At 48.8% G+C, this 12531-nt stretch overlaps 1 protein-coding gene across 4 annotated transcripts in view; it reads right to left on the bottom strand.

Moving 5' to 3' along the window:
- LOC142250910 (class I histocompatibility antigen, F10 alpha chain-like) overlaps window positions 1–9706 on the bottom strand; it is a 52671-nt gene extending 42965 nt beyond the window's left edge. For 2 of the 4 annotated variants that reach the window (XR_012725276.1, XM_075323236.1), the window contains exon 1: window positions 9333–9705. Coding sequence is in view for 2 of the 4 variants with exons in the window: in XM_075323236.1 (XP_075179351.1) it covers window positions 9333–9585 (253 nt within the window). In the remaining 2 variants the exon portion in view is untranslated. Of the gene's footprint in view, window positions 1–9332 lie in introns of all 4 variants that reach the window. The other 2 variants (XR_012725277.1, XM_075323235.1) reach the window with 2 other exon arrangements.
- Window positions 9707–12531: the final 2825 nt, after the last annotated feature.

The raw sequence follows: 12531 nt of genomic DNA, 5'->3' as shown, positions 1-12531 counted from the left end.
CTTACTTTCTTCTCTGGAGGTCTTAGCTTTCCCTCTTCCCCCTCCCCTCCAGGGAAACCAGCCTCAGACTCCTCCACACCCGTGTGTCACCCCTGTGCTTCTTATCAAAGCAATGCGACTCGTGTTGCGGGGGTGAGGGTTAATTTACAGCCCTAGTGGGTAATGGTGCTCTAGTGCGTAGCACTGGCTTTAGAGCCAGGGGGTGTATGCGTCCTAGGACCAGCCAGTTACCCGGCTGGTTGTCGCCCCTATGCACGGGGGATTTCCACTCACCAGCCTCCTCTCTCTTGCCGTTCGCCTGTCACTTCACTTCTCCCTCCACCAGGCTCCTGGTCTCAGCGTCTGCAGCGTGGTCCCAGGCCTCCCTTGAGAATGATGTCTGCTGGGATTCAGGTAGGGTCCTGTCCCACAATACTCGTCTCCTGGGGTCCGCTGGCTTTCAGGGACGGTATATGGAGGCTTCAGATGGATCTAAGTCGGGCAGGGGCTCAGATGTCTCTGGATGTCTCAGAGCTCTGTCAGATACATCCTCCTGCATCGGCGGCCATTTTGGACTCATATTACCGCAATAATTTAATGAAAAAAATATAATTCCATGAATTCTCCTAAAAATATAGTTTATTTTTTTCACATTTTTTCAATGAGTTTGACTATTTAAACTTTATTAAGCAGTGTCTTTATGTTCAAAACGCATCTATCAGAATACAGGTGAAAACGCAGGTAAAAAGCGCTGAAAACGCATCAAATACACGGCAAATACACATGCCTTTTTAGCACTAAATTTCTGAAAAAGGAAACTTTGGCTAAATCAATTAAAGGCAAAAACGTGCGTTCTAAACTGCAAGTAGGACGACGCAAAGTGGGGTCTTAGCCTTAGTGTATCAGCATTTGTGGGGCTTATAGAGAGGGTCTAGGTATCTGGGGTCAGATGATGGGGAGTGGGGGCGACAATTAACATCAGGGTGTCATACCCTCCGCTGTCATGTAGGCACCGCTATAGGGCCCCTCTGAATTGTAAAGCGCTGCGGAATATAACTAACAATTATTATTATAGGGTGTGTGGGGCCATTTGGTTCTTTTGATCCTACAGATCCTCTCTTCCCTTGGTGTCAGAGACCTCGCCCTCTCTTGGATCTCTTCATACCTCTCCAACCGCACTTTTAGTGTCTCCCACTCCCACACAACCTCTTCATCTCGTCCTCTCTCTGTTGGTGTCCCTCAAGGCTCTGTCCTGGGACCATTACTTTTTTCTATCTATACATTTGGCCTGGGACAACTCATAAAGTCCCATGGCTTCCAGTACCACTTATATGCCGATGACACTCAGATCTACCTCTCTGGTCCAGATGTCATATCTCTGCTGTCCAGAATCCCAGAGTGCCTATCTTCTATATCTTCCTTCTTCTCCTCTCGCTTCCTAAAGCTCAATGTGGCCAAAACTGAGCTGATCATCTTTCCTCCATCTCACCTACACTCTCTACCTGACCTATCTATTACAATAAATAACATCACGCTCTCCCCAGCACCCAAAGTTCGGTGCCTCGGAGTGACCTTTGACTCTGCCTTGTCCTTCATACCACACATTCAATCCCTCACTCTTCAACTCAAAAATATTTCCAGAATCCGCCCCTTCATCAATTCTCAATCTACAAAAATGCTAGTGCATGCTCTCATAATCTCCCGCCTCGACTACTGCAACATCCTCCTATGTGGTCTCCCTGCTAACACGCTCGCCCCTCTTCAGTCCATCCTTAATGCTGCTGCCCGACTGATCCACCTCTCGCCTCACTACCACCCCGCTTCTCCTCTCTGCATGTCCCTCCACTGGCTCCCAATCTTCCATCGTATCCAATTCAAACTACTAATACTGACTTACAAAGCCATCCACAAATTGTCTCCTCCATATATCTCTGAACTAATATCTCGCTACACTCCAAAACGTAATATCCGGTCCTCCCAAGATCTCCTTCTCTCCTCCTCTCTCATTCGCTCCTCATGCAATCGCCTCCAAGACTTCTCCCGAACATCCCCAGTCTTCTGGAACTCACTGCCTCAACACATCAGACTATCTACTACACTTGCAAACTTCAAACGGAACCTAAAGACTCTTCTGTTCAGAAATGCCTATAACCTTCAATGACCTCACTGCTTCACCACCGTGTGGAGCTGCCGCCCCACCACCGTGCGGAGCTGCCGCACACCACTGTGCGGAGCTGCCGCCCCACCACCGTGCGGAGCTGCCGCCCCACCACCGTGCGGAGCTGCCGCCCCATCTACACCCCACCTACTGTCTCCTCCCCATAATCCTATAGAATGTAAGCCCGCAAGGGCAGGGCCCTCTTCCCTCTGTACTAGTCTGTCTACTGTAACTTGTATATGTATTTTGTATGTAACCCCCTTCTCATGTACAGCACCATGGAACTAATGGTGCTCTATAAATAAATAATAATAATAATAAAATAATAATTTTGGGCCGCACTATTTTACTATTTTAATGCCCTTTTTGTGATTTGCTCCTTGCACACTATCGGCCGGTATCACATCTAATCCAACCCTTCCTAACACTTCATTTATTAGTGTTTTCATGGTGTCACTATTGGTTTTCTTTTAATATTAGTAATAAATACAGTATATATTTATAAAGAGGATTTTCACTTGTTTTGTCAACTATATTCTTTCTTGATCCTGCATTTATTATGTTTTTTAATACTGTTTACTACGTATTATCGCTATATACAATATATGTATGTGTTTAAAAACAATGTCATCCCTTGTTTCCTCCATCTTGCACACGCCAGGATGTCAGTCGCACGGTTGTCGACGGCTCCCACCACACAATAGCAGTCGTGGATTGTAGTTTGCTGACTGCAGAAAGGACGAATAAACACACATATATATATACATATATATATATATATATATATATATATATATATATATATATATATATATATATAGGACAGAGGTGGACAAGGTTCAGCTGTACATGGACCCTGTAGGGGGCTCCAGGAGGTAGGGGGGCCATTTGCACTACAGGTGATGGTTACACTTTCTTGCTATGTAGATTTTCCTTCTCTGACATTGGGGGACTCCCCTGTGTCTCCTCCCCGCTTTAGCTGTAATTCACAGACTGGACCTTGATGGGGGAGAGGAGGGGCCCAGACACAAGTCCTGCACAGGGGCCCTCCACAGTCAGTGTCCGCCCCTGCTCCGGCTTTACGTTGCTTCTGTGCAGGTGCCGGCGAGTCACTGGAACCTCTGCTCCCAGTGTTCTCTGGCTCACAGAAAAGGTGCACCCCTGAATACCTTCCCCCCACCCTGCAGAGTAAGCATGTCATGTCCCATGCTGGTCAGACCAAAGTGAACGTGTACAGGACTACAATGGAGGCCTGTGTGGATGACCTAGGACTTGTCATCCACACGGGCCTGAGAAGCAGAATGGCAATTGCACAAGATGGAGGAGAGAGCAGCGACAGCCATCAACCGGACCGCCCCTAGGTGAGTGTAATGGGATCAACAATTCAGACTGCATCATTAATGTAGAAATGGATTTGAATATTGCTTCAGCACTTGCCCACAAGGGGGCAGTGTCAGACTGTGCAATCACAAACACAGAGGTGGGAAATCCCCTGCTGCAGCTTGTGTGTTCTAACCAGGAAGAGAAAGTGCGGGAAGGTGGTTCAGCCCCGGAGCTCAGCCAGGAGAGAGCTGCGTGTGTTCTCCCTGAACAGAGGGCTCTTTTGCCACCGGATTCTTGGAGGAATCACCCTGTGGAAGTGGTTTCTGCCATTCCCGGTCTGCAGGACTTTGTTTTCACCAAGGATCTAACCGGACTGCAGAGCATCGCACCCTGAGTGCAAGTGCAGGGGCTGTGACCTCCCTTCTTCTGCTCGGCGTGCCCCGGGACTAAAAGACTGACTAGAATCCGTTACCAGCGGGAGAAGATTAAGGGAAAAGACCGAGGAGCTGCATCCCTTCAGCGCTGCACCGGGACCCATCATCGTGAGACTCCAGGCCTGCGACGTGGGAGCGGCATCTTCTTCCGGGATAGACTGGTACGTGATTGTAGGGAAAGTTAGGGAAAGTTGCCGCCATTTCTTTGTTGTTTTTTTTTCCTTTCTTCTTGCTGCGTACCCGGAAGGAGTGAAGATCCGGGGACTCCACTATACACATGTGCGCAGATAGTTCGGTTGATTGTATTATAAATATGTTTCCTAGTAAAGAAATGTTACTACCGGTAAAATCTGAGTATGGGGATTTTGTTGGAATAGAGCATACACACACACCCGCGGCCCTACCACCGGTCACTTCATGAGTATAATAATAAAGGTGATTTTTATGTTATACAGCGCGGCCTGGGCTCTTATATGCAGTATTCTGGAATGCTGTATATAAGGACTCACTGGTGGTGGCTGCAGCTCATAAGGGAAAATCCTGGTGACAATACAGTTAAACTTTTTTTAACAGTATGGAAAAAAAAAATAAAAAAAACCTCACAAAAATTGAAAATCCCCCTCTTTTTGCCACATGAAAAGTAAAATAATAAAAATACACATATGTGGTACCGTGCGATCAGAAAAGTCCAATGTATCAAAATATAAAATAAAATAATCCGATCAGTTAATGGCGTAATGAGAAATAAATTGAAGCGCCAGAATTATGAGGGGTTTTGCCGGAATCTAATATATAAAGCTGAATGTGTGTATATATGTGTGTGTGTGTGTATGTATCTATGTATGTGTGTGTGTGTGTGTGTGTGTGTGTCCGAGATTGGCATCTGCACCGTCGCAGCTACAGCAACAAAATTTTGCACACTCACACTTCTGGACCCCGAGAGCATCATAGGCTATGTTTTGAGGGAAAATTGTAACCCCGCTCTTTACAGTTATTCACCAAAAAACCTGCCTCCATTAAAGCGAATGGAGCTGGGAGCCACAATGCAGCCAGAACTTCAGAAAGAATGCGCAGTCACGCCTTTATATGGAATGTTGGCATGTCATAATGCAGCCAGGGAAAGAGACAAACACAGACAGGGAAAGAGGCAGACACAGACAAGGTAAGAAACAGACATAGACAGGGTAAGAGACAAACACAAAGAGACAGACACAGACAAAGAGACAGTCTGACAGGGAAAGAGAGGGAAAGAGAGAGACAGGTTTAGAGACAGACACAGACAGGTAAAGAGACAGACAGACAAAGAGACAGAGACAGACAGGGAAATAGACAGACAGGGAAAGAGAGGGAAAGAGACAGACAGGGTAAGAGACAGACAAAGACAGGTAAAGAGACAGACAAAGAGACAGACACAGGGAAAGAGACAGAGGAAAAGAGACAGACAGGGAAAGAGGGAAAGAGACAGACAGAGAAAGAGAGGGAAAGAGAGGGAAAGAGACAGACAGGGAAAGAGACAGACAGGGAAAGAGACAGACAGGAAAAGTGACAGACAGGGAAAGAGACAGACAGGAAAAGTGACAGTGATAGACAGTCAAGGAAAGCGATAGATAGACAGAGACAGGGACGTTAATACATTCTATTTATACATTCTATCCCGGGAATGTTAGTACATTCTATTTTGTTAACAACAGTTATTAACCCGGGCAATGCCGGGTAGTACAGCTAGTACAATAAAAGAGCGATCAAAGCTTTGTATCTGTCCTAAAATGGTATTTACCAAAATATCAGCTCAGGGCGCAAAAAACAAGATGTCATATAGGCTCAGAGTCCGAAAAATTATAACATTACAGTTCTCTAAAATAGTGACACAAGCAAAATGTTTTATAGACTATAATAGCGAGGAGGTAAATAACCCCTCAAAAACCATTGTAGAATTTCACTTTTTATTCATTTTCACTGCACTTGGAATTTTCTTCCCATTTTCCAGTGCACTATATGGTAAAATGAAGGATGTGTGACGCCCTGGACTAGCCAGGTAGTCACAGGCAGGACACCGCCCACACCCCCTCCCCTAGACAGGTCCATCAGTCAAACTAAAATCCTTGTTGCCCCCCTTCAGGGGCTGATGTCCACACCAGGTGGGGTGGAGCCAGGCGGTTGTCCCCGCCCACCGAGGAGTTCACAGTCCTGGAGGCGGGAAAAGGAGAGAGAGTTGGAGTCAGAGTCAGTGACTGTCAGGGTGTTGAAGTGGAGAGGAGTAGGGAAGAGGAGAGGAGAGACACTGCTAGTGTCTGGGAAGGAGCCGAGGCACGGCGCACAAGGTCGGCAGACGGTGGTGGCCGTCTGTAGGAGTAGGTGCAGGTCGGTGAAACCAAAGGACCGGAGACGGGCGGTGACCCGCCGGTACCGAGCCGGGAAGCAGAACCTGCATCAGCACAAAAGGGCAGGGCCATCGGACCCCGATCAGGCTAGAAGCCGCCGGCAAAGAGTAAATCCGAGTGTGACCGTAACCCCCAGGGTTCCCTAACTACCAAGTCCCGTCAAAAGGCCACCGCCCAACCAGTCAGGATAAAGAGCCACCGCCAAGGGCTAGAGATCCAAAGGGCCAGTGCCTGCGGGCAACGAGAGCTTCCTAGGGCTTATACACCAGGGAGTGGACTACCGTTGGGAAACCATCATAGTCAAGTCAGTTTCAGGGTGCAGGGAAAGACAGCCGCCACCACCTGTCCAGGGAGAACACAAACGCAGCAGCCGGCTGCGGGACCCGTCCATCCAGCCGTTTGGTTTACCGATGATTTTCGTGCCTTTGTATCTGAGTGAGTACAACAGTGCCATCCGGCACCGCGCCGCGCTGTCCCTGCAACCCTGCACCCCAGCTACCCTGCCTCCCCGTATCATCACCGGGCCCCGGGATCACCAACCCCTACCCACGGAGGGGGAATCTCCATCCCAGCTGCTCCCTGCCATCGCTCCCGGGATCCCCGTCACCAAGCAGCGATGGTGCCCACTATCACCATGACCCGTGGGTGGCGTCATGAACTAACAATCCGTAAAACCAATAAACCATCCCCTTTTTCACTCACGGGCGAGGAGCGCTGCTCGAGTCCCCGGATCCGGCCCACCGCTCGAGCCACCGAGCAGCCCAGCAGAAGCACCGGACTCGAGCGTTAACGAGCGCAGCGCCCCGCCGCCCGCGACAGATGTCATTCAAAAGATAAATCATCTCCAAAAAAAACGAGCCCTGATATGGCTATAGTGACAGAAAAATAAAAAAGTTATGGCTCTTGGAAAAAGAGGAAAAAACAAAAAATGTCCATGGCATGAAGGGGTTAAATGACGATGGGCCCCTGAACTCACCACCAGTGCACAGATAGTGACGCCCGCAGAAAAATCAGGCCCCTCCAACCCGGTTCTGGGCATCAGAGGGGAATATCCCTCCTTTATAATCAGTCACTTCTTCAGATCTGTGACAGTCACTATTTTCACACATTGGGGCCAGTACTGATGCCCAGAGCCAGTGTGGTCCCGGCTGGAGGGGCCGGGATTAGATCTGGGGCGTCACTATCTGTGTATTGGTGGCAAGATCCGGGACCCAACGTTATCTAACCCTTTCCATTCACTCTTTGATGCCTAATTTTGTGCAGTTTTATATCTTTTGAAGCTGTCTTTAGCTGTGATCACATCAGGGCTCCGCACTTGTATCTTATTATTGGGATTTTTTATTCTTGTTATTAAACCTGTGAAGAACAGGAAAAAAAATGGGGAATAAGAAGCCAAGTTCAGCCGCGTCAGCAGAACAGAGCCTGGGGCCGGTGTAACTATCTCCAGCCAAATAGAAGGATCGGCGAATAGGACGAGAAGTTTACTGCTGGACACAGAGCGATCACTGTAATAACTGCGCTCACTGATAGGTGACATTTTACTCCTTTTTTTATCTCTCCCTATGACTGTGTAGCTGTAGCTCCTCCCACAGCACAGAGAGGAGATCTCACCCTGCAGGAGGCGGAGACTGACTGCCCAGACTGCGAGGTCCTATCATCTCCCAGCAGCCACCGCCCCCTCAAATGAGTGACCACTGAGTGCTTAGATCAATCCGATAGAGCAGCACTGATTGGTCATTCACAGCTGGCAGTACAGCCACCACAGGGCATCTGCTTTGTTTTAACAAGTTACCCTCCCCTCCGATGTTGGACTGCGCACTAGGCGGCTGATCCCCCCTTCTCCCCGGTGTGCGGTGTCTCCCTCTACAGATGCCCCTCCTCCTCCCTGGTGTGCGGTGTCTCCCTCTACAGATGCCCCTCCTCCTCCCTGGTGTGCGGTGTCTCCCTCTACAGCTGCCCCCCCCCTTCTCCCCAGTGTGCGGTGTCTCCCTCTACAGCTGCCCCCCCCTTCTCCCCGGTGTGCGGTGTCTCCCTCTACAGCTGCCCCTCCTCCTCCTCCCTGGTGTGCGGTGTCTCCCTCTACAGCTGCCCCTCCTCCTTCTCCCCAGTGTGCGGTGTCTCCCTCTACAGCTGCCCCCCCTTCTCCCCGGTGTGCGGTGTCTCCCTCTACAGCTGCCCCTCCTCCTCCTCCCTGGTGTGCGGTGTCTCCCTCTACAGCTGCCCCCCCTTCTCCCCAGTGTGCGGTGTCTCCCTCTACAGCTGCCCCCCCTTCTCCCCGGTGTGCGGTGTCTCCCTCTACAGCTGCCCCTCCCCCTTCTCCCCGGTGTGCGGTGTCGCTCTCTACAGCTGCCCCCCCTTCTCCCCGGTGTGCGGTGTCTCCCTCTACAGCTGCCCCCCCCCTTCTCCCCGGTGTGCGGTGTCTCCCTCTACAGCTGCCCCTCCTCCTCCTCCCTGGTGTGCGGTGTCTCCCTCTACAGCTGCCCCTCCTCCTTCTCCCCAGTGTGCGGTGTCTCCCTCTACAGCTGCCCCCCCTTCTCCCCGGTGTGCGGTGTCTCCCTCTACAGCTGCCCCTCCTCCTCCTCCCTGGTGTGCGGTGTCTCCCTCTACAGCTGCCCCCCCTTCTCCCCAGTGTGCGGTGTCTCCCTCTACAGCTGCCCCCCCTTCTCCCCGGTGTGCGGTGTCTCCCTCTACAGCTGCCCCTCCCCCTTCTCCCCGGTGTGCGGTGTCGCTCTCTACAGCTGCCCCCCCTTCTCCCCGGTGTGCGGTGTCTCCCTCTACAGCTGCCCCTCCCCCTTCTCCCCGGTGTGCGGTGTCGCCCTCTACAGCTGCCCCCCCTTCTCCCCGGTGTGCGGTGTCTCCCTCTACAGCTGCCCCCCCCCTTCTCCCCGGTGTGCGGTGTCTCCCTCTACAGCGGCCCCCCCCTTCTCCCCAGTGTGCGGTGTCGCCCTCTACAGCTGCCCCTCCTCCTTCTCCCCGGTGTGCGGTGTCTCCCTCTACAGCTGCCCCCAGAGCGGCCGGTGTCGGCAGTAGACGGCGGTTGCGGTGCTGAGCGCTCACCTCTCCGCTCCAGATCTTCTCTCCCGTTCTCCACATGTTTCTGCAGATACTCGATACATTCATTCTCCAGATAATTCTTGTCTCTTTCCTCCGCTTGTACTTCCGGACTGTTCCATCTCTGTGTGGTGATCTGCGCCATGGTGGGGATGTAGATGCCGTTCTGTGTGTCCAGAGCCATGAACTCTCTCCCGTCATATCCGTACTGATCGTACCCTGTGATGGATCCGTCCTCTCTCCGCTCACAGCCGTACATGCTCTGGAAGGAATGGAAACCTGCAGACAACACAGGACACGTTTCACACAATGCACAGACCCTGGAGAAAGTATTCACACCCCGGAGCTCCTCCACATCCGCTCATCTTACACCAGAGACAGATTATTGGGATTTCATGTGATAAACACTAAATACAAGTCTTGTATGGGGAGACGATCCCGGCTGCCATTAACCCCTTACTGACCATTACCAATTTCAGAAATCTGACCGCAGTCACTTCATGTGGTGATAACTCTAGAGCCAAATATTTCACTTTTCTCGTGACACATTGCGCTTCATGTCAGCGGTAAATTTAGGACGATATTTTCACAAATGGACACAAAAAAATGATCCTTTTACCACAGAAGGATGAAACATTCAGCAACAATTTCTCTTTTATAAAAAATAAATTCACAAATCCTGTTTCTTTAGGGATGATCAGATGTAAACGGTGAGGGGCCAATATACTCGAAACTGCCCCAAAAGTGACACCAGTTTCCCGCACCCCTCAGACACTTGAAGACGGCGGTCAGGAAAGTGTTAACTCTTCAGGTGCCATACAGGAATTAATGCAAAGTGCAAAGAGAAGACGAAAATAGTAATATTTATTATAAAATGTTGTTTAGGCAAATTTTTTTCACCTTTAGTCTGTGTGCGCACCCTGCAGATTTGTTTCTCCAGCAAAAAAATGCACCCAAAAAAAACCCAAACCATGCATTTTTACCGTGTTATTGCCCCTGCATTTTTTTTTACGTTGTCAATGGCAAAACACATAAAAGAAGTGACACACGGCTTTTTTCTGCACCCAAAACTACAGCCTTTCTGAATTTTCATAGACTTTGCTGGGGAAGGAATGCATGACCACAAACTGCACCAATTCTACAGCAAAAAAATACAGCAAAAAAAAAAAAATGCAGCAAAAAAAAAAATGCAGTGTGCACAGGGCCATACAAGGCACAGGCAGAGACAATGGAGCCCACATCATTGTGCAATTTCTCCTGCACTCAGCGATACATTAGTATCTGACCACATATTGGGGTATGTGCAGAGGGCAAAACTCAGAAAGCAAAGAGCACATATAATTACTGCAGCGCAGATGTGGCCCCCGCGCTGCATCTACAGGGGCCCCGAGGAGCCAAAACAGCAGAAACCCCACATGACTGGATTTGGCAAATTAAACCCCATAATGAATTCCTCCGGGGTGAGGAGCATTTATAACCACAAAGTCCACAATCTTATAACATTGGGCCATGAAAACTAAAAACGCAGTTATTTCAGCCTTTTCACCTCCTGGGGAGTTTTCATTTTTCATTTTCAAGAGGCATAACTTTATTTCTCTGTCAACACGGACACATGAGGCTTGATTTTTTTTTGCAGGATGAGTTGTACTTTTGCATTAAACATTAATTTTATTATATATTCTACTAGAAACTGGGATAAAATTCCATGTGTAGTGAAATTGCAAAAAAAAAAAAAAAAAAGTGCAATTCCACAATAGTTATTTATTTACTTACCATGTTCTCTATATGGTGCAGCTGCCCCGGCATTATGATTCCTCAGTACGAGATCACAGACACCAAACATGTCATTTTTCTTTTATTTACAGTGCTGGCCAAAAGTATTGGCACCCCTGCAATTCTGTCAGATAATACTCTGTTTCTTCCTGAAAATGATTGCAATCACAAATTCTTTGGTATGATTATCTTAATTTATTTTGCTTGCAATGAAAAAACACAAAAGAGAATGAAACAAAAATCAAATCATTGATCATTTCACACAAAACTCCAAAATGGGCCAGACAAAAGTATTGGCACCCTTAGCCTAATACTTGGTTGCACAACCTTTAGCCAAAATAACGGTGAACAACCGCTTCCGGTAACAATCAAGGAGTTTCTTACAATGCTCTGCAGGAATTTTAGACCATTCTTCTTTGGCAAACTGCTCCAGGTCCCTGAGATTTGAAGGGCGCCTTCTCCAAACTGCCATTTTGAGATCTCTCCACAGGTGTTCTATGGGGTTCAGGTCTGGACTCATTGCTGGCCACTTTAGTAGTCTCCAGTGCTTTCTCTCAAACCATTTTCTAGTGCTTTTTGAAGTGTGTTTTGGCTCATTGTCCTGCTGGAAGACCCATGACCTCTGAGGGAGACCCAGCTTTCTCACACTGGGCCCTGCATTATGCTGCAGAATTTGTTGGTAGTCTTCAGACTTCATAATGCCATGCACACGGTCAAGCAGTCCAGTGCCAGAGGCAGCAAAGCAACCCCAAAATATCAGGGAACCTCCGCCATGTTTGACTGTAGGGACCGTGTTCTTTTCTTTGAATACCTCTTTTTTTTTCCTGTAAACTCTATGTTGATGGCTTTTCCCAAAAAGCTCTACTTTTGTCTCATCTGACCAGAGAACATTCTTCCAAAACGTTTTAGGCTTTCTCAGGTAAGTTTTGGCCAACTCCAGCCTGGCTTTTTTATGTCTTGGGGTAAGAAGTGGGGTCTTCCTGGGTATCCTACCATACAGACCCTTTTCATTCAGACGCCGACGGATAGTACGGGTTGACACTGCTGTACCCTCGGACTGCAGGGCAGCTTGAACTTGTTTGGATGTTAGTCGAGGTTCTTTATCCACTATCCACACAATCTTGCGTTGAAATCTCTCGTTAATTTTTCTTTTCCTTCCACATCTAGGGAGGTTAGCCACAGTGCCATGGGCTTTAAACTTCTTGATGACACTGCGCACTGTAGACACAGGAACTTTCAGGTCTTTGGAAATGGACTTGTAGCCTTGAGATTGCTCATGCTTCCTCACAATTTGGATTCTCAAGTCCTCAGACAGTTCTTTGGTCTTCTTTCTTTTCTCCATGCTCAATGTGGTGCACACAAGGACACAGGACAGAGGTTGAGTCAACTTTAATCCATGTCACCTGCTGCAAGTGTGATTTAGTTATTGCCA

This window comes from Anomaloglossus baeobatrachus, chromosome 9 (assembly GCF_048569485.1).
Source record: "Anomaloglossus baeobatrachus isolate aAnoBae1 chromosome 9, aAnoBae1.hap1, whole genome shotgun sequence".
NCBI lineage: Eukaryota > Metazoa > Chordata > Amphibia > Anura > Aromobatidae > Anomaloglossus > Anomaloglossus baeobatrachus.
This window is presented reverse-complemented; position numbering and strand designations above follow the sequence as displayed.